At 37.0% G+C, this 23,735-nt stretch overlaps 3 protein-coding genes across 7 annotated transcripts; all 3 read right to left on the reverse strand.

Annotated features, from left to right (window-relative positions):
- Positions 1-75: 75 nt before the first annotated feature.
- Positions 76-1,976, reverse strand: LOC129722675 (uncharacterized). Of its 5 annotated transcripts, none has more exons than XM_055676321.1 (6): positions 1,906-1,976; positions 1,261-1,493; positions 1,067-1,200; positions 585-1,016; positions 345-522; positions 76-280 (listed from the first exon to the last, which is right to left on the reverse strand). In XM_055676321.1, exons 2-6 carry the CDS (start codon positions 1,456-1,458, stop codon positions 146-148), a joined length of 1,077 nt encoding a protein of 358 aa, XP_055532296.1. In that variant the 5' UTR covers positions 1,459-1,493; positions 1,906-1,976; the 3' UTR covers positions 76-145. The 5 variants fall into 5 exon arrangements, with proteins under 5 accessions (XP_055532296.1, XP_055532298.1, XP_055532295.1 ...); XM_055676323.1 differs by lacking the exon at positions 1,906-1,976 and adding an exon at positions 1,795-1,869; XM_055676320.1 differs by lacking the exon at positions 1,906-1,976 and adding an exon at positions 1,669-1,790 and having other exon boundaries at positions 1,261-1,610.
- Positions 1,977-2,541: 565 nt separating this feature from the next.
- On the reverse strand, positions 2,542-4,823 carry LOC129722672 (conserved oligomeric Golgi complex subunit 8). The gene is made up of 4 exons (XM_055676316.1): positions 4,680-4,823; positions 4,137-4,615; positions 3,869-4,082; positions 2,542-3,800 (listed from the first exon to the last, which is right to left on the reverse strand). The coding sequence occupies exons 1-4, from the start codon at positions 4,732-4,734 to the stop codon at positions 2,797-2,799; spliced, it is 1,752 nt and encodes a 583-aa protein (XP_055532291.1). The 5' UTR covers positions 4,735-4,823; the 3' UTR covers positions 2,542-2,796.
- Positions 4,824-6,114: 1,291 nt separating this feature from the next.
- Positions 6,115-23,447, reverse strand: LOC129723831 (E3 ubiquitin-protein ligase SH3RF1). Its single transcript, XM_055678289.1, has 10 exons — positions 22,573-23,447; positions 11,181-11,289; positions 10,693-11,056; positions 9,649-9,996; positions 9,272-9,586; positions 8,952-9,208; positions 8,290-8,896; positions 8,098-8,232; positions 7,802-8,035; positions 6,115-7,646 (listed from the first exon to the last, which is right to left on the reverse strand). The coding sequence occupies exons 1-10, from the start codon at positions 22,684-22,686 to the stop codon at positions 7,475-7,477; spliced, it is 2,655 nt and encodes an 884-aa protein (XP_055534264.1). The 5' UTR covers positions 22,687-23,447; the 3' UTR covers positions 6,115-7,474.
- Between the last annotated feature and the right edge of the window lie 288 nt (positions 23,448-23,735).

A 23,735-nucleotide genomic window follows, 5' to 3' on the forward strand; every position in this document is an offset into this window, starting at 1 on the left:
GTCAGCGAATAATAACACCTCATTTGTCATGTAGGTTTGCTTTTGATGCTCTTTTCGGATAAATTAGAATTGACAATTATAAAAATTAGTTAATGCCAAATGTCAGATTGATATTTATCACATATCATGGTACAGTAAATTTCGATTAAAGTTTAGCCTTCTGTACGTAACCAGCAATGTTAAGCGAACCCAGATGAGCCAGCACTAAATCGATATATTCGTCACGGTGCTTATGGAAATGACCGACATGTGGTGAGCGATCCCAGCATTTTAAAGTTGTCTGTGCATAAAAAGTAATTTAGATTTTTGTAATTTAGTAAAATTGTTCAAATGATTTAATCGACCTTTATGCCTATTGATTCCCATTGTGAAATAATCCTGCGGTTGGCGCTCTCCGTTCCTACTGGATCAGTTTTCGACACCAAAAACAAAGCAGCACCCTGGGCTGGATCATTGTAAAAATTCGAAGCACTTTTTTCGTAATATTGAGTAGCTTCCTCGTGGAACAACTTCAAGTGGTATCTGTGGCGGAGGATTAAGCATTTAGTACTTAGGATAAGATCTAAATTTCTGTTAACAACTACGTTAAGTAGTTACGAAGAGTACTTTGTAGTAATGGATTTTTCGGTAGTACTGCATATGGAACTCCTACTGGAATTTCCGTTATGTTCGCTGCGCTGTCCCAGATTTGCCCTTTAATCTTGTTGAGTACCTGTTTATTCGTTTCATTTCGGTTTAATTTGACTAGACATTCACCCCAAAGGTAACCACCAACAGAAAATCCATGTATTACAACTCCCGCAGCTAAATCATTATGCTTCAAAAATTTTACTAAGTCTCCAGCCACCGCTTGGGATCCGCTAACGGGCCAAATTAATTGCCAAGGAGATAGATGCGCTACTAGAACCTCAAATCCTTGCTCAATATAAAGCTCAGCAAATTTTTTTAGATGCTTTTCGCTGGCTTGTAACCAGCCAAATATTATTACGAGTGGTTTATCGATCTGATCCTTCAACCTATAAAAGATCTCTTGATTACAGAGAAATGTTAAATTCAAATGAATTACCTCAAACTATCAGTATTTTTATCCCAATTGCTTCTGGATGCACTATAAAAGTTTATATTTTTGGTTAAACTATAGACCCGAATGTTGGTAGGAGTAATTTTCTTGCTGCTGCTTCCTGAGATCATAGTGGTATGCTGAAAAGCTCGCAATTTGTAGTTTTATCCGGTTCTTTGTTCTAAAATCTATAAACCTACCAAATTACGCGAATTATTCAAATCAACAGCAATTCGTTCGCTCAGCGGTACTCGTAGCCGGTCGTAAGCACCTAATTGAACGATTCCACTAAATTGGTTTGCGAGGTGAAACGACAACCTAAAGTACTGATTTCTTCCGGCGAAGTTGCTGTTCCAATGTAAGCCTCGTGCGATCAATCGGTGTGGCAGATAAAACATTTCACAAAGTAGAAACTAAGCAGCCCGCTTTGTACCTGTTAAAAATTTATCCTAACTGTATAATGTAAACCAAATTCAACATGAATCCGACAAAATGCAAAAATAAACAAGTCATTCACGATGCCTCTGGTGTGTGGAAGCAAATCCAACAGCTGTGGAACAACGGGAACAACTGATTAAATTTGTCAGTGTTGTGTTGAGGGTATCTACATTTTTTTTTCTATTTTCTTATGTGCAGCATCGTGACGACCAAAGTGTTAGTAACATATCGAGTGACTGGAACAGCTGCAAACGCTTTGAAATATGTATTTTATTCCGAGGATTTGTTGTTCATACCAATGCGCGAAACTATACATTTGTTCAACGTTTTGAAGAGTGTATTGCAAGTAGTGGTCAATAAAATGCACTCCAAACATTAAGCCAATCAACGAAATAATTATTACTTACTAGTTATTAAAGAGCTTGAAGTGTGGTCGTTCCGCAGACGGTGGTCTTCTATGCGCAACTGCGAAAATGTTCGAAAAATAATGAATTATCGATGAATTTTATGCTGAATAATAATATTCTTTAAAATTCATGTCAGAGACAGACCTGGTTCCAATTCAAAAAGTACGAGGATTGCGGTTTTTGCGATTAAAAATTTTATGCATGCAACCAGGTTTGTGTAAAGATTCATTGGCTACGGATTACCAGAATACTCCGCTAAGATCTGCACAGCATTTCATAGATAATGTCCAAGAAGTATTTTATAAGACCTCTATGAGTTGAGGATATTTTTCAAAACATGTAATAACATTTTAATTTCAACTGATATTGAAAACGTGAAATTAATCAAAATTCGTCCAATTTGGAAAGTTAGTATTACTTCATTCCCATTAAATTTGTAAACATTGATTAAAGTTAGAACCAATGTAGTGTACGCTCTAATACTTCAAGCGCACTTTAAAACGTTCTGATACTCTAATTGACATAAATGTAAGAAGAGAAAAATCAGTCGGCTAACTATATTCTAATTCCTTTTCCATTACAAGATTGTGCTACTCGTTTTATTATTGTAACTAGATAAATAAATTAAAACAAATCTTCGAATTAGGAACTGCCTTCAAGCATGCATATGCACTTTATTTTGGGCGGTTTCTACCTGTTCAACATCAATTAGCATCGTACGATTTTGGAGGGAATTAGACTAGGTTTTTTTTGTAGGAAGGTATTATATATTTTTAATCTTATCTGCTTCTTAGCGTAAAGACATGACTTGTACCATTATGTTTTGCCTATGGTATTCCACAAATCTGAACTAAAGTGATTGGTAAGCAGCACATGTCGACGCCCGGTGCCCTAATCAACTTTATCTCCAGACGCTTCTTTTTCTTCGTCAGCTGTTGCGAGCTGCTGCTGCGCTGTCGTTGAAACTGCACGCGGTTCGATGCTAACCTCGCTCACCTGTTTGATTACGGCTTCGATTTTATCAGGCAGCAGGTAGCTGATAGGGTCCAAAATCCTTTTTTGTTTCAAATAGGTAATTCCATGCTTCTGCAGCGTGAGAACATTAATGCCTAAGTGATTTGCAATAGTCGGGGGAGGAAAAATGAAATGCATGCAGCGCTGCAAATATGGTATCAAATCATACGCAAAACAAGAGCAGAATCGTGTGAAACATTCTCGTTCTGAGACTGTGAACGCCTGCTGCTCCTGACGATAGAATGAGAGAATATTTCTGCACACGTTTTCCAGCGACCCCTCCAAAGTTTCAGTGACTACAGGAGCTAGTGCAATTGGAGCACATAGTCGCAGCTCATTAAAAACAGTCAAAATGCCGTTGCAGTAGATTGCCAGAGGGGTGAAATCTAGCAGACTTTCTGGAGGCTGTGTACTACTGCTGCCTTTGTCAACATTCTTCGATCGCTTTATGCCTGTTGAAACTTTGTTGATTAACGTGTAACGTTCTATGTCTTGCTCAAATTGAAGTGTCTGCTTTACGATTGCTGCTTGAAAGTTCTGGGAGATAACTTTCACAAACACCGGAGCTACTAGTGATCGGAAATCAACCCCTACTCTGCTGAAAGACAATCCAAAGTACATGCACTGTCCCAAAATGGTGTCGTAAGAATTGATGTTATTAGAAGCAAGATCTTTCTCGAGTGTACAGATGAAAGTGACTATTTGATCGTGCAGCCAACTGTGAAATATTTTGCTTCCATCGGTTGCGTTTCGATCAGATGTGATGGTGGACACATCCGATGTTGCATCTTCATCATCCGGAAAAATCGCCCGGTATTGAGTTATAATGTTGAATAAATGAATGCGTGTTGCTTCTATTGTTTTCGTTAGATGCGTGTGAGCTGAAAGTTTAATGAAATTATGTTAATATCTATATTGGAACCCATTAGATTTCAGAATCGGAACTCACCATCATGTTGTGGTATTTTGCCGAGCAAATTCCTAAACCAACTAGTTCTTATTTGGAGAAATTTCAGTTTCAGTTCTGGTGTTGTAAAAGCTTGCATTCTGCGCAGATAACCTACCACTTGTAGACATTTGGGTAATTGCAAATCTGTTCGCAATTGCGATAGCAATTGAATTAGCATGGTGTGCCAAGCAGCTTCTACTGCAGCTTGAATGTTCTAAAAAGAATTACACTATAATTATCCTTACCTCAACTACGTTGACAAAATTACAGCAATCACTGGAATGTTTCCATGCTTACTGCCAATACGCTGAACATAAGCGGCTAGTTCCAACGCTTCATCGTACTTGTTTTCCCGAATACAGGTCTCCATCAATTGTGGGAGTTCAAGAATTTCTAACAGCTCCGCGTTGCGTGTTAATGTTAACGAGTTTAATCTACGAGCACTATTTATATTGCTAGAGGATGCCAGAAATTCTTGGCAGGTAGTCTCGAATTCAGGCAACTTTTTATCTAAAACTTCAACCCGTTTTTCTGTTTCTGCAAATTTACGATATATTTCACGCGAACACTCTGCAGTTTCGATGAATGTCCGATAATTATTAACTGCCAAATCCTGTGTTTGTTCAACATTCTGCTTATGCTCATCCTGTAGCCTTATTTTTTCTTTTTTGAGCTGATCAACCTTCAGTGAGCCAAGTCTAAACATGTAGTCCGTAACTTCGGAAGCGGTGTCGCCACTGAGCAGTTCTGTTGTGAATTATAAGTATTAGCTGAGAAAAATGAATGTATAAACAAATAATACTTCTCTTACCTTCATAATTATCCGGAAACACTAATTTCAATACTTTTTCATTTTCATAATCCATATTTTAAATATATTGACCTACGAAATAGCCAAAATATTCAACTACAATGTTTACGTTTACGTTGCAACGTTGTCAATTGGCTTCAGCTGTCAAACAAAAATTGTTTTCGTACAAAGAACATCTAACTTAGGTAACATAATGTAAATAATGTTACTTTTTATGCAAACATAGAAGTGTAATTTAAAAAAGATATTCTTTCTACAAAAAAAAAATTGCACTAAAAAAACTAAAATAATTATAACTATTTCTTACACAGGGGATACATACCTTGTGGAAAAAACCACGTAAATTCGAAAAGCCGCGTAAAATACAAAATCCGCGTGAAAAACGCGTTAATGAAAAACCTGAGGTGCTCTACGCCTATTATATAAAATTGTCCTACAATGACCGTATCCGGATTGTGTCAGGTTTATTCTAGACTAAGTATTTTACTCAATAACAAACACTTAGACGTTTTTGGTTCCCAACCCGCGTTAATTCTAAAATCCGCTTAAAAAAGATATGCGGAAAACACCGCGTAAATACTTTAATCATATATGATCGTTACAATTCATTCGAATCATAAGTTGAGGCTTCCTATGAAGCTTAACTTAGAATCAATTGCGTTTTCGCGAATCTACCGATCAAAATGCCAGCTATTACCTTTACCTAATTCGATGAAAATTCACCACATCGCTTCATAATGAGTGGTCATCCCCTACGAGCCTTTCTGTTTCGGAGCGTTATGTAAAGAGCAGTTGTTGATCGAATTGAAGCATTACAATAATACAACATTGCGTTCCTTCCATGCTGTTTTTCCTTTATAATGAAGCGACAAACAGTCAGACAGACAGGGGAGCTGCGTAGCCGAATCTTAGTAAAATCAGGCCATCCGATGTCAAAAAGGACTTAAGCATGGGTTTATTCTCAGGCTCCCCACCAGTTACCCTTCCTTTACGCTGAAATCTACAAATACCTTTGCGTGACTTCCTCTTAACAAAAAATAAGTCCCTCTTATCAATAAAACTGGCCAGAACGACGCACGACGAAACTTCTCCAGAGAATTATAATTGGTGATATTTGGCAAGAGGAACGAGTATCGGTACAGTAGAACAGTAAGCGTGTAAGGAAGAGTAGCACATTACACACAAGCACTGATGGACAATAATAATAAGCATGCCACTTCTCAATAGAGGTATTGCTATTAACAGAAGTGCGGGATACAGCAGACACCCGGGCATATATCTCACAATAGATCTACGATTCTTGTCGCAGTGAGGAATCCCATTCAGAAAAAAAAACAGTCAGACCTCTGTGTGTTTCATGTTATACGAGAATTTGAACAAATATTGTACGATGAAATGGGCTAGTGATATTTTTTAACTAAAAAAATTCCTCATATTCAATTCTATAATTTATAATTTATTTTAAAGTACGAGTATACCTGTTTCACATTGTTTATGATTTCAACTGCCAAAAATGCTCTATCGAAAATCTCAGATGGCATTAAGTGTGCAACATGGTGACACGGTGACCAATGACAAAGAAAAAAATTCTGTCATCATCATGCACAAACACTTTTCCAGAGGCACAAAAATGTCTCTACTGTTCAGACTATTCAGGTTTGTTTTTATTCCATTCATAGAAGGCATCTTTTTTTGTGTTTCAAAGAACGATTTTCTAGACTTGTGCCTGCTGGTTGATTTTGCTCTTTGTTCTATCGTTCATTGTTTTGATTTATTTAAGTACAGACGACATAATTTCTCTTTGCTATTTTTCTCTTTATTTGTTGTACCGAAATCAATGGGTAAATTGAATATTCTAGTAAGTTCAACATTAAAACATATTTTAGCATTTTGCGCAAAAAGTGGATCGCTTGGTTTTATATCTTTCTAGGATTTTGCACGATTTTTGATTAAACATTTACTTTTAGGTTAGTTTTTCGCGAAATAACAGAACATTTTTCTATAGAGCCAGTGTTGTTAGACAAATATATGTTAGGTTGCATCATGGTTTGAAATATAAATTGGCGCTATCATTAGTTTTGATGTACATCAAACACGTTATGTAAGATTATACTGTTGCTTAAAAATTTTGCTAGATGGATAGTTTCGTTTTCACTATTGGTTACAAACATTTGCGTTTCAACACGACATTCACGATTGGGCTAGTGTGTTAGGAAAATGTTTGTACATTAAACTCAGTTTTTGCTATTTTGATAATATCGGGAATGAGTAAACGATTTTAGTTGTAGACACACGAGATCTGTAGTACGGATATACATGCTCGATTAGATTATGTAAATGCACAAGATTAGATTCTGAGAATAATTAGTGAAACTGTAGATTCGAAATGAATACGTTAAGTTTGCTCAGTACAACTTTCTACTCTAAAATACAATTAATTTGGATTCCCTCTTATACCGAGACAAATATAACGTTTTAAAAACATGATATAACTATCTATTCACTCAATCAGACTTTGAAAAGACCTAATAGAGAACAATTAGGTACAAATTTGCACTTTTGTTGGCCTAATTCAAGGTGTTGCTCCAATGATTTATATGTTATTATTCGGAACCCTAAAATTGTTCAATTGGATTGCTAAATTATGTACGGCTATCAACATCATCACGAAATATAACACAAAATCGACGACGGTGTCTTCTATTATTACTAGAGCACGGGATCTAAACAAATGCGTAACGCATTCGGTTTCACTGGAAGTGGAGGAAAATTCGTTCGAATACCTAATTCCGATATCAAATATCTGGCTCGACAAAAGACGCCGGAAATAAACCGGTCTTACCGGAACGCTGATGTGTTCCCTTATACCAACCATTGTCACGCTTTTTGTGAACTAGAACCACGTCACCAACACGCAGTTCCAATTCGTACTCGCTATTCGGTGGGTATGGGACAATACATTTGAACCTGAAAAAGACAATTGCTGTAATTATTATGGAATATGCTATTTACAAAAATAAAGATGCTAAGCAACGCTTAGGAGCCACATTACATACTACTAAGGCTTAACTTTTCGCACAATACGTAAATTGTCGTCTCAATTGTATAAAAACCAGACTCACCGTTCCCGTACTGCTTGCGAGTGTGACTTTGATTTCGATGGCGTTCCATTCATTTGACTGATAATTGCGGAAGCATCCAGGCTTTGAGATTTCCGGTGGTAAGCTTGAGATTGTTTAGCGCCATGTTCTGATACGCATGATGCCGAAGTGGTGGCCGGTGCCTCGTGCGATTTCTGTTGAACAAGTTTAGCGAAATGTTTTGTCGCATCTTTTCCCGCGCTATCACTTTTTAACCTAAAAAATATTTTTGATCAAATCAGTTTGTCTCATAACACGAACAACAAAGTAACAAATACCCATGCATCGACGGCCTTTCTTTGTGGGGCTTTACCCTTTGAGAGCCATACATGTAAGGAACATTTTCCCGCCCATGGGCAAGCATTTGCTCCACCGGAACAGATTGTAACAGCTGACTTGGACATGATCCAGATCTGAAATATAAATCGCTTAAAAATATTTCTCGTGAGCCGCAAGATTGCAAAAATTACCTCACGTGCACGGGATTAATCATTTGTTGAAGATTTGGCTTGACAATTGTTGAGGCAGTTGCCATCGTACTGTCATCAAACGTTGGATTATCCATTGAGTAAGCAGGATTCGTATTGCCACCACTACTCAGATTGGTTGGTGATTTTGATCGCTTTATGTTGGTAAGACGTTTCATTAAACTCACCGCTGATGAGTCTTTCTTTTCTTTTGAAGTTGGACAAGTTCCTTGTACGTTCTCTCCGCTTGTTGTGGGTGGATTAGTATTGACTGGTGCATTTTTGTCTGCGGGGACACTTCCGGATTTCCTTCCGAACAAAGAATCTATATAGTTGCCTGTTTGCACCTGTGGTTTTGTCCATACGAGGGCAGTCGAACTTGTTGGGCTATCTCTAGGCGGTAAGGCAGGTAGTGTAATTTGTGTTAGGTTATTGGACGGATTCTGTGCACTGGTAGATGGTCCCTGGGGATTGGGGCTGCGGCTGGATTGGCCAGGTTCACGACCCTTGTAAACAGTCACGTAGTTACCGGGAAAAACCCCAGTCTTTTGTTGTCGATTAGCTCCTTTGAACCAACCATCCTTACAACGTTCCGTAACATAGTAGATTGCTGGAAAATAAATATATATAACACAAGAAACATTTATCATTGCAAATAATCTTACATCCTTTTTTAAGCTCCAGCTCATCCGGCTTTTGAGGTTTGTAAGGGTAGAGAGCAACATATGTGGCAGGTAGTTGCGGATGCTGATTATATATCTGGCTTGTTTTGCCTATGTTTGATTTTTGATAGTTTAGTACGTCCGGTCGATTAGCCTGTGAATGTGAATCTGACGACGTCGTGGAAGGTGCGGCAGTTTTAGTGTTTGATTGTAGTTGCGATCGCTCAGTTTCCCCAACATTGAGAATTTCTTCAGAATGTCTGTTGATAGCAATGAGTTATTACGTTTGGTATGACAACGTAGTTGTAAACCATAGCTCTTACCGATTAGGTTGATGAAGAGATCCACCTACAGTGGGTCCTGCATTAGAACTAGCTGCAAATGTCGTCAAAGAGTGACGTTTCTCTTTATGATCCCGGTTTGGATGTACACTGGTACTGGCTGTTACAGCAGTTGCGGTTGCCGCAGATGTCATGAAGTGTGAAGTTGGACTACTTGGAGCAGTACTAGAGTTCGAGCTTGTAGTACTCGCGGAAGAGTTTGGACTCGTTGTTACACTGGAGCTTGTAGTATCACTGGCATTCAGATCGAACGGAGTTGGTGGAACAGTGCGATTGTTCGTCGCATTAGCTAGCAAGCTGGAATGAAAAATCAATATTTTAATGGGATATGCTTCGAATTTTATCATTATTATTCTCACTGTTTCATAGCTGCGTCCATCAGTTGCTTCCCGAGTATATTCATCTCAACAAAAGAAATAGGAAAGATTCCAATTTTATCTCCGATTCGGCCTTCGGCCCAGTTTTGGTCCACTCGTCGAAGTACGTGAATTAAAGAACCTTTCTTGAATGTGAGGCAGCCTTCTTCCTCATTAGGTCCCATACTAAAATCGTACAGGGCCTTACACTGTGGATATGGTAGGGGTACGATCACTTGCAAATGGTTCAACGGAACGGCTCCTTCTTTTCCGTTAACTTCTCCTACACACCAGTTATGGTCGATTTTTTTCTTCAGTATAATTATATCTCCTTTTCTGAAGCTTATATCACTGGGGTAATCAAGCAAAAAAAAAAAACAAATAGTTATAGGAAACTATTGCTAGTTATTTTAGAACACATTTTTTTATCTTAAATATGAGTATTTATGACAAATATTAGTAAATAATGAGTATGTGTGTCCAATCACAAATGGTGACTTCTCAACACTGTTGGAAAAATTGTAATTTTGATTGTTAAAATTTGTTTGTTTTCGCAATTGGGACTTATCATTCGTAGAGATTTAAACCTACTTGTCAAAAAGGGGAAGTAATCTTACAACTAACTTAATCGCTAACTTATTGGCTATGAAGAGAGCTTATCGTAGCAATTGAGGATTGCAACGATTTTTGTCGAAAATTGTTAATAATTTTATTTGACATAGCTTCTAATGTTTCAACACCAGTAAGTCTATGTAATTCGAGTGTACCAAACTAAGGAGGACGCTCCAAAATCATTCAATCCTTTGAAACGTTTTCTTTCTTGTTAAATAACAACTTGAGCAGATCGGTACAGCATAAAGCATTGCTGGTCTAAAAATTTGTATATAAACATCTATAGGAGGAGGATATAAACATCTCGTATATCTGACGCACTTTGCTTATATACCCTCAAGTCTGAATGTGCTCTTTGAAAAAAAGTTGTTTTTTTTTAGATCAGATTAATAATTGATAAAGCATCATTACGCTTGCTAAACTATTCAACCTTACCTAGTCTCATTTGAGGCGAAGTCGTAGAATGCCTTCGCGTGTGGGATTTTGGACAAATCCAGCACGTTGTTGCCTGACGCGGGTGTAATGATACGGTTCACCGCATGCTGCTGCTGCTGACCTAGCTGCTGCGTCTGGTTCTGATTGTGGGACTGCAGGTGAAGCTGGTCAGTTTTATTATTTTTCACATGCTGCTGTGGCTGGTGCTGTGATGAACCCTGGTTCTGATAAGCTATGCTTGGGTGATTTTGTTGTTGCTGTTGAACTTGTAGACTGAAGATGTTTGGCCCTCCACCCCCAACGCCAGTGCGAGTCGCTTTGTTTATGTTTATATTTTGATTATTTAACTCAGCTGTTTTCATACCTGACATAAGAAAAAAAAAGAGATAATGAAATTTCACAAATATAGATAAGCTGGTAACTTCCCCGCGGATTAGGGCGTCTACACATTTTCAAGAGAGATTTATAATATAATGATTATATCATACCTTCCAGGATACGCATTAACAGCACGTTGGGCGGTAGTTCATCGATTTTGATATCCACCAAAACTCGACATTCTGGACACCGTAGCTCCTGGTGGCTAGCCACAATTTCCTAAAATGCATAAATGGAGAATGTATGTTAGTGTATGATGCTATATAGCTTTGTCACTTGCATTGAACACGTGACGCTTATCAAATAGGCCACGAGGGTGCGTGTGTATTTAAGATAACGGGGAAATGGGTACCAAGACGTGACTACTCGTTGCATAAAGTCGACCTTGATATGTCGGCGGAAGACAGAGCTTTACGCAACAAATGCATTCCATGTTAAGAAAGAACAATGCTATAAATTAATAAGCGGGCAATATTAAATAGTATTTTTCACGGCATCATATTACTTATCAGGTTTATTATGCGTCTCTCTAATGGTCGGATGCTAAGAAATTTCTCAAGCGTTTTTTTATTGCGGAAGTGAATAATTAGTGCATGCATTTATCTTATTTGATAGGCTGTTGAATTTTTTATTCAGGCTAGATTCAAAATTAATGGACGTTTAGAGAATGTTGGAATAATAGAACCGATGAATTCTCCTTAACAAATTTAGAAACAATATCCAACTTTTATCGACGATTTTGAAGAAGAGAAGCATCAGACAGATTTGAAAAACTAGCATAAAATAAAAAATGTATATAGGTAGGTAAAACTTCTTTCAGTTGGAGTCTAGATAAAATGATTATGCCGGCCTGTCGGTTGAGCTAGAATAGACTGTTATAGTTTATATAGGATCATAGCACTACACATCATTAAATGCTGACTGCCAAGTCGATGTCGAATTCAAAACCTACAGCACTCGGTCACACCTCTCTAAGACTAACGAATAGAAAAGTATAATATTTATTATATTACTCAGTTCTTCAGCAAAACCAATTCGATGACAGCTTTTGATGTTGCTGAGTATAAGAACATAAATAATCTGGGCGGTATTCGCACAAACACAGAACCGTGCGGTTTTTTGTTTATCACTGATATGTAGCATTTTTTATGAGTTTTCCAACAAAGTTTACCTTCAACTAATATGAGAATAAAACCGAGATTGATGCATGAAGAAGCGCACTGATGTCCACTGATCGTGATCGTGTGTCTACTGGTTGCCCTTTTGATTGTTGGGCGGATGGAGTTGACAAGATATCTGCGCGAACCGGCCTGATTAATAATTCCACAAGTCGTCTGCCGTTGATTAACTAGCGGCGGCTCGTTGAGTAACATATGCAATTACGTTGGTCGTTGGGAGTGGGTCATGATTGATTAGTTGATCTAGATTCGTCCGTATGCCTGTGCGGTCGTTTGTCATAATCCGTTACCGTACAAAGAACCGTTTTAAATATGAGCTCATGTGTATACTGAATATGGCAAATAATGAGGGAATTTAGTACTGCACATATGTATGTTATATTACAAAATAGTCTTTTCTAACATTTTTTCAGCTAAATCCAGTTAGTCACCACAAGAATAATAATTTGTTTTCAATAAAATGAAATATTCATTGTCCAAACTAAATTTTATATGCGTATTCAAGTTAATCTGATGTAGGCAGCAGTGCAAGAAAATACAATTTTATCGCGCTCTGAAAAACGTCACAGTAGAGGCTTTATTGGTGCTAAAGCGGTTGCAACTTTTATGCAGTCTGTGCGCCACATGTGCAAGGTACCAGTTTTTTTTTCGATAGCCTTTCGTTGTGGTGAGTGTCCAAGCTCTTGGCTTTGTCGTGGGCTGCGGACCCCCTTCACTGTGGAAAACCGGATCTAAACAGATGACGAAGGTTGTCGCGAATTGTTGAGTGGAGCAAAAGCAAACGGAAAGTTTAGCTCGTGAAGGTATTTGCATCAAATTTAGCAAATTTCTTCTTGATGCTATCTAAGGGCGTGTCTCTTCTGTACGCAGTTTAAGAAAGCACGAAATTTGTAATTGATTTACATTCACCTATATCACATCATTTCAATAAAAACACACAACAGATAAATCAAAGTAAAAAAAGTCCACCAACTGAGCTATTTTTTACGTCAATTATCTTTTTATTTTCAATGTTATAATGCTTTACGATAACTGTAGTAAAATAAATGTACATACTATACTAAAACTGCTGGTAATCAAATATAGATTAATTTGGTTAAACTTCTACCGACGTTCTTTTTATACTCCTATGTGCTGCCTGCGATTAATCGAGAACAGGGTCTAACAAAAATATCTTCAGTGGTAATGCAGAATCTTTTCAGCTGAATTGAATTCAATACACAGCAGCTTTCCATCAACTTCTAGCCTCAATAACATATTAATGTTAATCTTTCTTTTGTCACTTTGTTCTCCACTGCCTGACATTAAGTAACTAGTTGACAGGCTGAGTACAAGTAAATTAAAATAAATAACTACACCCGCAAAATAAGCGGAAACCGGGCAGAGATTGAACACAGCATGCTTTAGGCTTCCAGACATTAAAGTAGTCACTGCTTATTCAAAGCATTATGTTAAAAATTAACCGCAATGGATTGCACATGAAATGCTTTGGGCCCCTAATAAGTACAGGTAAAATTGCACCGATCCGTTAAAACTAAAGACGTATTAAAGAATTCTCGGTGGTAATTTTCAACCCGAAAAGCACACCCCAAACACACACACACACATTATAGTAGTTGAATAAAAATTAAAAATATGACAAATTCGGTTGCTTCATTTAAATAAATTGTCACCATGTAAGTGCCACATGGGAAAAAATTGTTTATTTGAATACTATCACATGAAACACTAGTACTGGAAACAATCATCTTTCGTCGTATAATAATCTATCTAAATGCATCTAAATTCTATTTATATTTTTTTTTTATTAACTCTAATGTTGGTCAAGCTTTTTTTTATTTTTTTATGCAGTAAATGTGGGGAAAAAGGTGAAAAAAATGAATTAACAGAAAAATAGGATATTAGAACCTTCGAAAAATACAGTTCATATTCTGTAAAATTGTTCGATCCGAACTGAATTTCAGCATTGTTGAAAGAATTGAACAGGATGTCTAGACAACTGTAGGAATAAAATTTCGTGATTTTTCAAGGTTATTTCAGAAGATTTATGTTTCTCCAGATCTTTTTTTTTTTTCGTGCGAATTTATTAGCATATGTGGTATAGCTTTAAAAAAGCTAGGTTTTTAAAAAAGTTCATTTTACTAATTTGTCGTAATCTCGCAGACTGACGTAAGCGCCATTTTTTCTAATATGGAGTTCTTATGCCAATTTGTTCGTTATTAGTAGACCCATCTTTTGTTATCTTTCTTTTAGTTGTTAGTTATTCGTAAAATCGTAAAATCAAGAAAACAAAATGACGTATGCACCATTTCAATACAAAAGTGAAAAGTAACCCGTTTGTTTTTGGGCCGTATTGAAAATTTGATCAAATGGATGTACGTCATAATGTTGTATCACGGCAGTAATGCAATTTCTCGCTCCTCCATTTTTTCTTTTGACGCTAAACGCTAAACGATATTGTGGTATGAGAACTTTGTGCTAGATTTTATTAGTAATCGAACTATCGAAATCGGACCTGATTTCCTCAAGTGAAAACGGGAGATAGGGTAAAGATTGGACACTTGAGGAGCTTGGTTTTTCAAAACTTTAACTAACCAAAGTAGTACATACAAACAATTAAGCCATTGAGAGCAAAAGTGGTACATGTGCCGTTTCTACCATTTTTCTACCATGTCATTTTTTTTCTACCATGCGCATCGCAAAAATAAACAGGGGATAGTCAAAATAAGTAGGATGGACAAAATTTTGATCAACATTAAAACGCTGTAAATTAGCCAAATATTGTTCGATTTCGATAATTCGAACACCATTCAATTGGAAAACTTTAAAAGCAGGGGCGACTCGTGGCTTTTGAACCTGCCTGTTCGACTACAAATTCAGAAAATCACAGTTTGAGGAAGTAATTTCAATCATGTCCGCGTGAACACACACAAGTCATTCTATTTGTTACTGTTTGAGAGTGAAAATAAAAATCAATAAAATATAATATTAAATTTGCGTTTGGAATATATTTTTCGTCAGGCGTACCCCGTGTGCATTGCACAGGTTGCACCTATGGACAAGCCGCCCCTGTTTAAAAGTCATATTTTCTGACTACAAGTGTGGCCTAGGTCACCGGATGTAGAAAATATTCCTGAATTTTGGTAGGCAATTTTTGGATGGATTTGGTAATACAAATGCTTATTTGCATTATTAGCGTAGTTGACCAAACCCTTTCTGAAGCGAATGGTTCATCACGATCAAGACTCGGCCATGAACTCATCGATAAATGGCTGTTTTTCATCTGAAAGTCTCCAAAGGAACCTGTAGTAGGGGACATTTACATTTTTGCATAAAAGTATAGCGTGTGACCCCGAAAAAAAAATTTACGATGTAATTTGCGGTGAGAACAGGTAACGGACAGTGTTTTTCATTGTAACCATAAAAAACATGGTTTTTTTACTGAAAGCTTGCAAACGATTATTGTCATTACCATATTTCAACAACGTTTTTAGTTGTTGCATCTACCACCGACAATATTTTTCCCATGAAAAACATTGTCAGTGACTTCTAAATGTATGGGGAAAATGTCTGAAAAAATGCTGTTAAGATACATAACAACCCCCCTTTTTCATGGTAAAAATGGCAAAAACAACGTTTTTTATTGTTCTTGACAATGATATTTAATGTAAAATTGATGTATTTGCAATGAAAAACGTAGTTAAAATATGATATAACTATGTACAATTACAGAAACTTTTAAGGTTTTTTTGATGTTATTTTTTTCCGGGACAACTCTATCTTCAGGATTTTTCATCAGGAATCTTTTAAAAGACATAATTTTGAATACAGACTGCATTGGTCGCTACCGGAACAACCTTAATACCCCGAAGGAACCCGGAGTGGGGACATTTACAATGCTGCATCAAAATATAGCATGCGACACCTTTATCTCCAGGATTTTTCATCAGGAATCTTCAAAAAGACACGTTTATGAATATAGGCTGTACTGGCTACCCCTGGAACAGCCTGGATGCCCACTCCGGGTTCCTTCGGGGTATTTAGGTTGTTTCAATAGTAGCCAATGCAGTCTGTATTCAAAAATATGTATTTTGGATGATTTATGATGAAAGATAGAGGTGTCGTATGCTAAATTTTTATGCAAGAATGTAAATGTCCCCTACTACAGGTTCCCCTGGGGTTTTACAGATGAAAAAAAAAGCCATTTATCGATGAGTTCTTGGCCGATTCCTGATCTCGATGGACCATTCGCTTCAGAAATGGTTTTATCATTTATGCCAATGATGCAAATAAGCATTTTTATCAGGTAACCCATTCCAAAAATTAGCAGGTTTGACATGTCTACATGCTGACATGACGTATTACTTATACAGGCAACTTTTGCATCTCCTTTTAAGGGGTTATATACCTTTTAAGTTTTCAAAAAAACCGAAAAAAAAATTATTGCATTATCTTCAAATACAACATCTTGAAAACATTTTCACAAATGTTCATAAAGATCTGAGCAACAGGAAGAAAGTTAGAGCAAGAGCAGCACGCCTCGCTACGGCCGCATAAGCTAAATTTGAAACTTTGCACGCGATTATCTCAGAATAATGTTTTCCGAAAAATTACTTTGCCGTGATCCTGATTGCGGGAAAACTACTGAACCGATTTCCTTCATCTTTTGACGTGGGACTACGTCTTTGTTTACTATACTGGGATGCATTCTGTAAAATTGGAAATGAAACTGGCAAATGTTGCGTCAGAATTCAAACGTTAATAACAGCATAACCACATGATGGATAACAATAACCAACATGTTGTTGTATAGATAAAATGTGTAACAATTTTATAACACGCTAGTTATCATTATTATTTCACTGCTCAACGGTGAAAATTGATGAAAAGTTACAGGGAAACTTACGCGTACAATGAACCAATTACATGCGAGCATTCCTAGCACAGACGACGTGAATGGACACCACCCGTTCCCCGTATTATTCTCTGTATCGATATCGATATAAAAATTGACAGAGTATCCCCGCCCCAATAGGTCAGTTTATTTTTGCTTCCATGAGCTTAGACTAAAATGATGTCTCTAAGGTAAAAGTTTTCCGAAAAGTTTGATCCCCATTCTTGAACAATTTCTAAACATGCTTTCAAAACCTAATAAAAACTGATGCCTTGAAAGAAAACATGCCGGTAAAAGCAGTACCAGTACCAGTGGAGTAAAGAACCGCAGGTCTCTCGTCGTCTATGATTGCAGCGGTACTCTTCTATTTGTACATTTCAGCGGTATACTTCTATTCATACTGCAGCGGTACTATTCGTATTGCAGTGGTACACTTTTGTTCGTACATTTCTATTCGTGTGCAATCGAGGAAAAACTGCAATGCTGCTGTTGATGGTGATTGAAAGTTTATCTCATAAATATGGTTACCATAAACTATTCAACAAGAATTGCAAATTTTTGCAACGGATATTTATTCATCTTTATCTTCGATATTCACTAAATAATCGTGACCGGATAGTATCGAAAGAGTAAATTCCACATATACACATTTATAGAAGAGTAAGATCCTGCGAATGCTTGTGAATTTATGGTTTATTTACTAAGATTCATTAGAATCTCTTTATACATTTCAAAATTGTTAGATGATATATTATTATCCAAAGCTTTACCATAATAAACGTATGTATATTAGCAGTCTTCGTAATACAGCGAATGTAGTTGTAGGTAAATGAAAAAAATTGTCAAGCAAAAAACAAAAATGGAATTGTTGTTTGTTACAGTTTTTTGCTGGAACTTGTTAGACATATCTTCTTATGTTTGCCAATTAATGAACCTTTGTAAGGGTTTCTATATTATTTTGAAAGTAAGAACCATATTATAGATTTGATTTAATCAGAGGTAAATAAGACAAAACCATTTATTATAATAACGTAAGTATTATTGGATTTGGTTTAGAGGATATAGAGTTAATTCTGACTTTGACGCATTACGAGTAATTCTCGGTGCTTTTACAACAAGAGTGACATGCTTGTGCCTCGTCAAAAAAATACTACAGGCTAATACTAATATCGCAAATATATACAATATTCTTTCGAGTGTTGTTGAATATATTTAAAAAAAATTGATTTCCAGGGGAGTGTGAAAATAAAAATACGTACAGTCGCTGAGCAAACACCTTGATTTTGTCTGCAGGCTCTATATTTTTGTAACAAAAAATCCTTCAATTACAGTGTTTAGTCCCACGTCACCATTTCATACAACTCTAGGGCTGTATACCTTGTAGTATTTTTTTAAATTTTCGTTATTAAATTCGCCGGTCCTTGAACGATCGCTTTTTGAAAAATACAGTTACATTTTGCCGCAAAAAAAAATTTTAAATGCAATTTTCGGCGCTGAAAACGTGCATTTCTCGGGAAAAACGTTCCCGTTTGCACTGAAAACAAAATACTCATAAAAGCGATCGTTCAATCACACGGCACACTTCTGAACTAATGAAATAATATGAGTTTTTTGATTTCGGTTGACCCGCTGAGTCTCTATCAGGATCACCGCAAGCCTCTGCAAAAAATAGCGTTTCGGGGAAACGGCCATTACTCCAGCAATAATTGGTATATCTCAAAATCATACGTATTTTGTTGTTGTTGATAAACTGTACTTTCAGAAAAATATCCCTTTGATGCAATGAAAATGGTGCTATGAACTTAAAAATAAAATCAAACTTCCCTCATTTTTCTCGACCAAAAAGGTATATAACCCCTTAATCTAATACCTCGGGATTGCAAGGGTGTACAATTGCGAATATTTCAAAAACGGTTAGATTCAACGTAAAACGGACAAAATTTACGCTCAAAAGGGTCATAGAATCACGTGTTTACTAATATAGGTATATGTTTCGTTTAAAAATTGCTTTCGTTTCAAATTTGACCTGTAGGCTCTCTGCGCCACCTCTAGACCTTGATGAAATTCAACCAATTTTTATAGGTTGCTGGAGGTCTACTTACCTGGAAAAACGGGGTAGTAATATTCAATTGCCCAAAAATCATAATTGATCTTTAGGTCAAAATGCTACTGAAATAACAAAATTTCCCTGAGTGTTGTAAAAAAAATTCCTGATTTTTTCAAACAAAATCAAATTTTCTGAAAATTTCAGGTTTTTTGAGGCGCTAGACACCGTGATTGAAAATCTACATTTTCTGAAATTTTGGTAATCAAAAAAGTGTTCCGCCGATCAAAAAAAAAAACTGGAAAATTAACAGAAAAAAAATGTTTTTTGACTTGGGTTTTTGTTTCCATCAATCGTGCTCCGCTCTGGCAACCCCTGATATAAAAAATCACTATTCCAGTCGCGCTGCATGACTAGGTGACACCCGAGGCGAAAAATTGTGACCGATTGTCATTTTAAAATATTTCGTGGAATTTTTGAACGTAAGAAGTCGCATAGTTCATGAACAAACAAGAAAGGGATCAAAAATGACTACCTTGTGGAACACTAGACTTCACTAAAATAAAGACGAAACATGTCAACTACCTTGATGGGCTATCCGTGTTGGGTATTTTCGTCACTGCAACCAACTTTTTGATATTTTGTGACACTTGACGGGCTATCGTGGTGAAATGTTTTAGCACTAGCATCAAGGAAAACATTCCCAGTAGTATTACATTGCATGCATAACAGCAAAAATTAAAAATGCCTGTGGTACCCCATACGTTTTTCTAAATTAAAGTTTCCCAGACTTCCCAGCTGGTCTCGAGGTGCGATGCTGGCCTAAAAAGCCAGTCGTTGTATGTTCAGATCTCGATCTCGGAGAAACTGATAGTGTCAGTTTATCGATGCCGCGGGTATCGATACTTTTCCTTCGATATATCGAGTATTTGGCATCGATACTTCAGCAAGCAATATTATCGGATATCGATATATTTTCATTTGATACTCGAAAAATATCGGAAGAAAATTCGCGTTGGCGGTGTTGCTGATATTTGCATGTGAAAACATGGGAGAGATGGAAGGAAATATCAGTGCCAACGGTGCTAGGAAACCGGTTTTTCGATATATATTCCGAAACTAAAAAATTTTATGAATATTTGAACAGAATTTCAACAGTCATTGGTTCAAAGTTCATAAAATTACTTTCACAGGTCATCTTTATGGTTTTGGGTGTTATGGTGATATGCCCCCGAAATATTCCTTCCAGAACAGATCCTACCGGGGCTTTTGGTGGCCATAGAAACAATGTTGCCCTAACGATGAGTACTTTTTTTTCTCTAATATACAGTTTTCTCTAGCAGCGTATACAGTAGTGTGGAATTTCCCTGACTGTCCGTGATACTCATCACTAAAATCGACAATCGGAAAATCGTCGAGAAAATGAATATTAATAAAATATGAATGATTGTCCCTAGGTTTTTCTTGTTGCAAATTTTTCATTTATATATCGTTAAATCTTTGGAGTGAGTCACAGCTACGATCCTTTCATCGTAGATAATCTCTGGACACTGTTGCGCCGGAAGGTTGGTGTTGTTATTCGAACCAACAAGCAGCATATTTTTCAATTGCTGCGTTCGTGTTTTTATGTGAATACTTTCACCAATCGCATGTTGTCTTCTAGTTGATTTCCATCAACTCCCTAAAATTCAAGGAATTTACGTTTGATTGATTCCATTTTAAATGAATTTACTGTTTTATCTATCACCGTTGAAAATATATGATCCATTTGAAAATTTGGAAAATTTATTATGCTTATGAACAAACCGATGCAACTCTCTCACAAGCAAAACTGCCTGATTCTCGGTTTCGTTCGTTTTCTCGTTCTGCCCTTCACCCGTTTCGATATTGCGATAAGATTGAAATATCGATGCTTTCATTGCGATATATTTGTTACTTGATATCGAGTCGTTTCAATATATCGCGATACCAAATATCGATACCTTCGCTTCCGGTTCCCATCCCTAGTGTCAGTAGGAAAGTACCGATAGCCCCGAAATTGCCCTGTACACTAAACAAGCAGTTGGTCGCGGAATCTGTGTATAATAAACAGAAGGTCGAGTTCCGAATCGGACTGTAGCATCAAGACTTCTCTAGGCCATTTGGAAAAAAACGGAAAGGGCACTTTCATTGCAACGACGTTTCGATGTTTAGTAATTTGCAATGAAGGTGCACCACGCGATCGAAAAGCGGTGGTTCATCGTAAAAAATGTGGGTAGCATGCGAAATAAAATTATTCTCTATAAAGAATAGTTTAGGGTCAAATGAGAGATAAATAGCGTAGTATGCAATCTAAGCAAGATTAAGAAATTTAAAGAATATACAATCTTTGCAGAAGAGCTCAAGAAACATTGTGAAGCATATGCTTTCAAATGTTATATTACGAAAAATGTGGGTCATTTTTACTATGTTATTGGGACTCCCAGCTGGTCTCGAAGTACGATGCTGGCCTTACAAGCCAGTTGTCGTATGTTCGAGTCCCGGCTCGGGAGGGACTGTTAGTGTCAGTGGGATCGTAGCGCTAGCCAAAAAATCTTACGATGTCTTACAAGGAAGGAAGGGGGGGGGGGGGGGTTGAAAAAGTGGAAAAATATGCTTACGTAATTATTGAACGACCCTATCCTCCACAAGCTTTACTTTTGAAGAAAAGGCTTTTTTAGTGTTGCGTAATTTATGGAGTTCTTAGGAGATTTTTTTTATACCACAGCTTACTATAGATCTTTTTGCGAATTTCAAAACGGGTCTTTACTTTTACATTTAATTACTTAAAGATGATGTGTCAGTGTTGCACGTTACTGACGATAATGCAGCAGTTCTACAATTAGCAGATAAAAACTTTGTAACTACGATTTCATCAACTTATGATTCATTAACTTGAATATGATCCTATCGTGATTCTTTAGAATTTCTGTATGCAATAAGCAGTAGAAAGAAAAGAAAAGGGGCAAAACTCGAAATTGCCAGATCAAACCCCCACTGCTTCACGATACAGAAAACGCTAAACCAGCTAAAAAGATGTAAAGACAAATACTTGAACCGTCCCATCGCACATTGTTGTCAGTAGTGGAGCTGGAAGAAAATATCCATCGGTGCTATCGGTGTACCTTATATGATACATCAAAATTCCAGCATCTTAAATGAGCCACGGAAAAATAAACACATGCGCGTACGAAAAGGCATGCATGAAGAATGAAGCGTTTGAATTCGGTACAAAGAGATAGGAATTTCACTGCCTTTCCGTCCCATCAACCCCTCATATAATCCATATTTTCACAATGTTGAGATTTGACCTTCGCATCGCATCCCGTTGCAGCTTCGAGTGAGCTTCATTACATTACGATCCTTACCTCCAAGCATTTCCGACAGAAAGTATGCTGACATGGCAACACCTTGGAAGATGTATCCAATCGTTCCAGACAAACGGAGCACTCCAGTAGATCGTTCAGCAGTCGTTCATCCATTTTATTCTGTCTTCACTGTGTAATTTATCACCAAAATCTTCTGCTTTGCAGAATAAATTATCTACACTGATCTTGTCAGTATATATTTTTTTGCAAAATATTGCACTATATTTATAAACTACCACACTTTGTATGATTTATTACTGCATTCTTAATGCTTGTTTAGCCAAAACATGGAACACTGCACATTTTGGCTTCCTGCATTTTGATCTCAACACCACTGTTTCCACCCTTGAAAAAGCTGCACTAATTTATTTCCAATGTGGGGATTATATTTCTGCTGAGGCTCTCACTACGTGGGAAGTAATTGTAACACTCCCTTTGGTCACATTCCCATTTTTCAGTGACGAACATGTTTCACGCACATATTTTTGCACTCTGCTTGTGGAAAGTTGGAATAACTTTACAACTTCTCCGAATAACTCCAACGACCCCCGGATGTTAAAACAGGTTACTGCAGCCGAGTTCTCACACAACTATTTGCTGAGATGTTTCTGTATGAAATCAACATCAATATCCACGCTCCCGAAATTCACCTTCAAACATCGAATCGACAGATAATTGCCGATAGAAATTTTGTTTAATTGCAGGAGGTTTTTCGATAATGGAATTTCAGACAAAACGTATTTGAATGTGTATGGCTGTGAAATACTTTGCAAGGTACGTATAAGGGAAGTCGAAGCTAAAAGGTTCGATCTGTCTGCGGACTGCGACCTGGTTGGTTGGAGAGGCGTTCTTGACTATCTGCTGAACCTACTGAAGAACTGTTAAACATTTGAGGGTGTGTGTCAAGACTGCTGATTCAAGATAATTTACTATACAAAGAAAACGATACAGACATCCCTCGATGTTGTGGGTTCAGGGCATTCAGCATACAAAATAACTCAGCTCATCGAACTACATCTTAAACACAGCATAGAGAATGCAGTGAATATTTGTTATAGTATAAATAGTAAACAGAAGCTCAATTTATTACAAAAAACATTGATAAGGAATTTAAATTTAAAAGATTGGTAAATTATTGGTGTTAAACTGGACTACGGACACGC

The sequence above is a fragment of the Wyeomyia smithii genome, chromosome 2 (genome assembly GCF_029784165.1).
Source record: "Wyeomyia smithii strain HCP4-BCI-WySm-NY-G18 chromosome 2, ASM2978416v1, whole genome shotgun sequence".
NCBI classification, from domain to species: Eukaryota; Metazoa; Arthropoda; class Insecta; order Diptera; family Culicidae; genus Wyeomyia; species Wyeomyia smithii.

Excerpts from the sequence above, each read along its gene's own strand:
- LOC129723831 (XM_055678289.1), bottom strand. The coding sequence starts at position 22,686 with ATGGATGAACGACTGCTGAACGATCTACTGGAGTGCTCCGTTTGTCTG. Across the intron at positions 8,233-8,289 it reads ATTAATCCCGTGCACGTGAG|ATCTGGATCATGTCCAAGTC; the intron begins GTAATTTTTGCA and ends TTTATATTTCAG. Across the intron at positions 8,036-8,097 it reads GAAAGGCCGTCGATGCATGG|GTTAAAAAGTGATAGCGCGG; the intron begins GTATTTGTTACT and ends AATATTTTTTAG.
- LOC129722675 (XM_055676321.1), bottom strand. The coding sequence starts at position 1,458 with ATGTTTTATCTGCCACACCGATTGATCGCACGAGGCTTACATTGGAAC. Across the intron at positions 1,017-1,066 it reads AAAAATACTGATAGTTTGAG|GTTGAAGGATCAGATCGATA; the intron begins GTAATTCATTTG and ends GATCTTTTATAG. Across the intron at positions 523-584 it reads ACTCTTCGTAACTACTTAAC|ATACCACTTGAAGTTGTTCC; the intron begins GTAGTTGTTAAC and ends CCTCCGCCACAG.
- LOC129722672 (XM_055676316.1), bottom strand. The coding sequence starts at position 4,734 with ATGGATTATGAAAATGAAAAAGTATTGAAATTAGTGTTTCCGGATAAT. Across the intron at positions 4,083-4,136 it reads GAAACATTCCAGTGATTGCT|AACATTCAAGCTGCAGTAGA; the intron begins GTAATTTTGTCA and ends AATTCTTTTTAG. Across the intron at positions 3,801-3,868 it reads CAAAATACCACAACATGATG|CTCACACGCATCTAACGAAA; the intron begins GTGAGTTCCGAT and ends TTAAACTTTCAG.